Genomic DNA, 1975 nt, shown 5'->3' with positions numbered 1-1975 from the left:
ATCTAAAATATCCAAAATAGTCACACACACACTGAATATTATTACTTCTTATATTTGAGGAAACTGGAAGTCAGAGATATTAAATACATATGGCAAAGCCACATTGGTGAGGGGTGGGTCAACATGTAAAGGATGGCTATCTTCACTATGAGACTTTTCACTGTCCACACTGCATTTCTTAGGAGAAAATGCAGGAGGCCTAAGAAAGGGTAAGAGGGAATGTGAGGTCTAGAAGGACTGTTAACCCAGCAGACCCCAGCTTAATAACTGAAGGCTTTACTGTATGTATAATAGAGCAGTAATACATCATCAAAGTGTGGACTAATACGAAAAGTTGGTCTTCAGAAACATGCTCACTGTGATCTACCTTATCAGCAAATCTGGGGTAAAGGGCACGCCAATCATTTCCTCTTTGTTTGAAATATTGCTCTTTGGGCTATTGGAAGGAAGGAAAATTTTTTTAATCTTTACCTTTTTTCACTAAATTTTCCCAACAGTCTCCTCAGGGCATTCATTACTTCCTTGTTCCTCAAGCTATAGATTAAGGGATTCAGCATTAGGGTCACCACCGCATAGAACAGGGCAACCATCTTCTCTTGCTCTGCTGAGGAGCCAGCAGTAGGTCTCAAGTATGTGAAGATGGCTGTTCCAAAGCACATGGAAACCACAGTGAGGTGGGAAGCACAGGTCTCAAACGCTTTGCAGCGTCCTTGGGCTGAGCGAATATGCAGAATGGCAGTAACTATACGACTATAAGAGAAAAGAACTAGGAAGCAGGGAAGCATGATCACCAGAAATCCTGAGATAGCCACCATGACCTTGTTGAAGGAGATGTCCACACAGGTCAGCCTCAGCACAGCCAACATCTCACAGGCAAAGTGATTAATAACATTACGGCACAAAGGTAGCCGAAAGATGATGATCGTCTGCATCATTGAATTCATGAAACCAGCCCCTACGCAGCCGGCAGCCAGCCCCAGGCACAGCCCACCATGCATGATGACCTTGTAGTGCAGCGGATGGCACACCGCCACATAGCGGTCATAGGCCATGGCTCCCAGCAGGAAGAACTCTGAGCTGCCCATTGCCAGGGAGATAAGCAGCTGGAGCACACAGCTGTGGAATGGGATGGACTTCCAGGCTGACAGGAAGTGAACAAGCATCTGTGGGACAGTGCTGTTGGTATAGCAGATGTCCACAAATGACAAGACACTGAGGAAAAAGTACATGGGTGTGTGCAGCTTGCTGTCCAGTCTGATGAGGAGGATGATGAGGAAGTTCCCCAGCACAGTCACCAGATACATGACCAGGAAAAGGACAAATAGGGAGAGCTGAGTGTCCCAGCAGCTGGACAGCCCCAGCAGAATGAACTCACTCATCCATGTCTGGTTTTCTCTGCCCATGAGCCTCTGAGGACCAAATTCAAGTTATAAATCAATGAACACCAGATACTTAATGTGGCAGGGGGCCTGACGAGATCATTCAGACCAAACAGCCATGTAACATTGCACTGTGTGCTTTCCCAGATTATATGTCTCCTTCAGGGTTTGGGACCACAATAGAACCCATTAATATGGGCCAGATTCAAGGAAGGAGAAAAACTCTTCTCCTTCCTTATGTAGGAAATTTTTATGAAAATGCTTAGACATTCAAGATAAAATGATTAACTACAAAACATGCCTCTTTATTTAGGATCAGTTCCAAAGCATGGAGTTTGTTTACTTCTTTGTTGGATGCAAGTATTTTCCTCCTCACTGCCTCAAAATCTATATTGTATGGAGTCTAACAGGCATTAACTGTTTTTTTTTTTTTTAATTTACTATTTTACTTCTGGAGCCTCTATGAAAATGAAATACTAAATTTCCACACTTTTAAAATCAGAAATTTTAGGTTGCAAGTTAGGAGGTAGCAAATCTAAAATAGATTTTTCAGTAGGAACAAATTGTCAAAATTACATTTCAGGGTAGGGAAGTAA

The 1975-nt window shown here is 43.0% G+C and overlaps 1 protein-coding gene across 1 annotated transcript; it reads right to left on the bottom strand.

Moving 5' to 3' along the window:
- Window positions 1-467: 467 nt before the first annotated feature.
- On the bottom strand, window positions 468-1403 carry LOC125081206 (olfactory receptor-like protein OLF3). The gene has a single exon (XM_047695749.1). It carries the CDS (start codon window positions 1401-1403, stop codon window positions 468-470), a length of 936 nt encoding a protein of 311 aa, XP_047551705.1.
- Window positions 1404-1975: the final 572 nt, after the last annotated feature.

Source organism: Lutra lutra, chromosome 11 (genome assembly GCF_902655055.1).
Source record: "Lutra lutra chromosome 11, mLutLut1.2, whole genome shotgun sequence".
Classification (NCBI taxonomy): Eukaryota; Metazoa; Chordata; class Mammalia; order Carnivora; family Mustelidae; genus Lutra; species Lutra lutra.
Note: the sequence above shows the minus strand (reverse complement) of the source record. Positions and strands in the feature narration are given on the sequence as shown.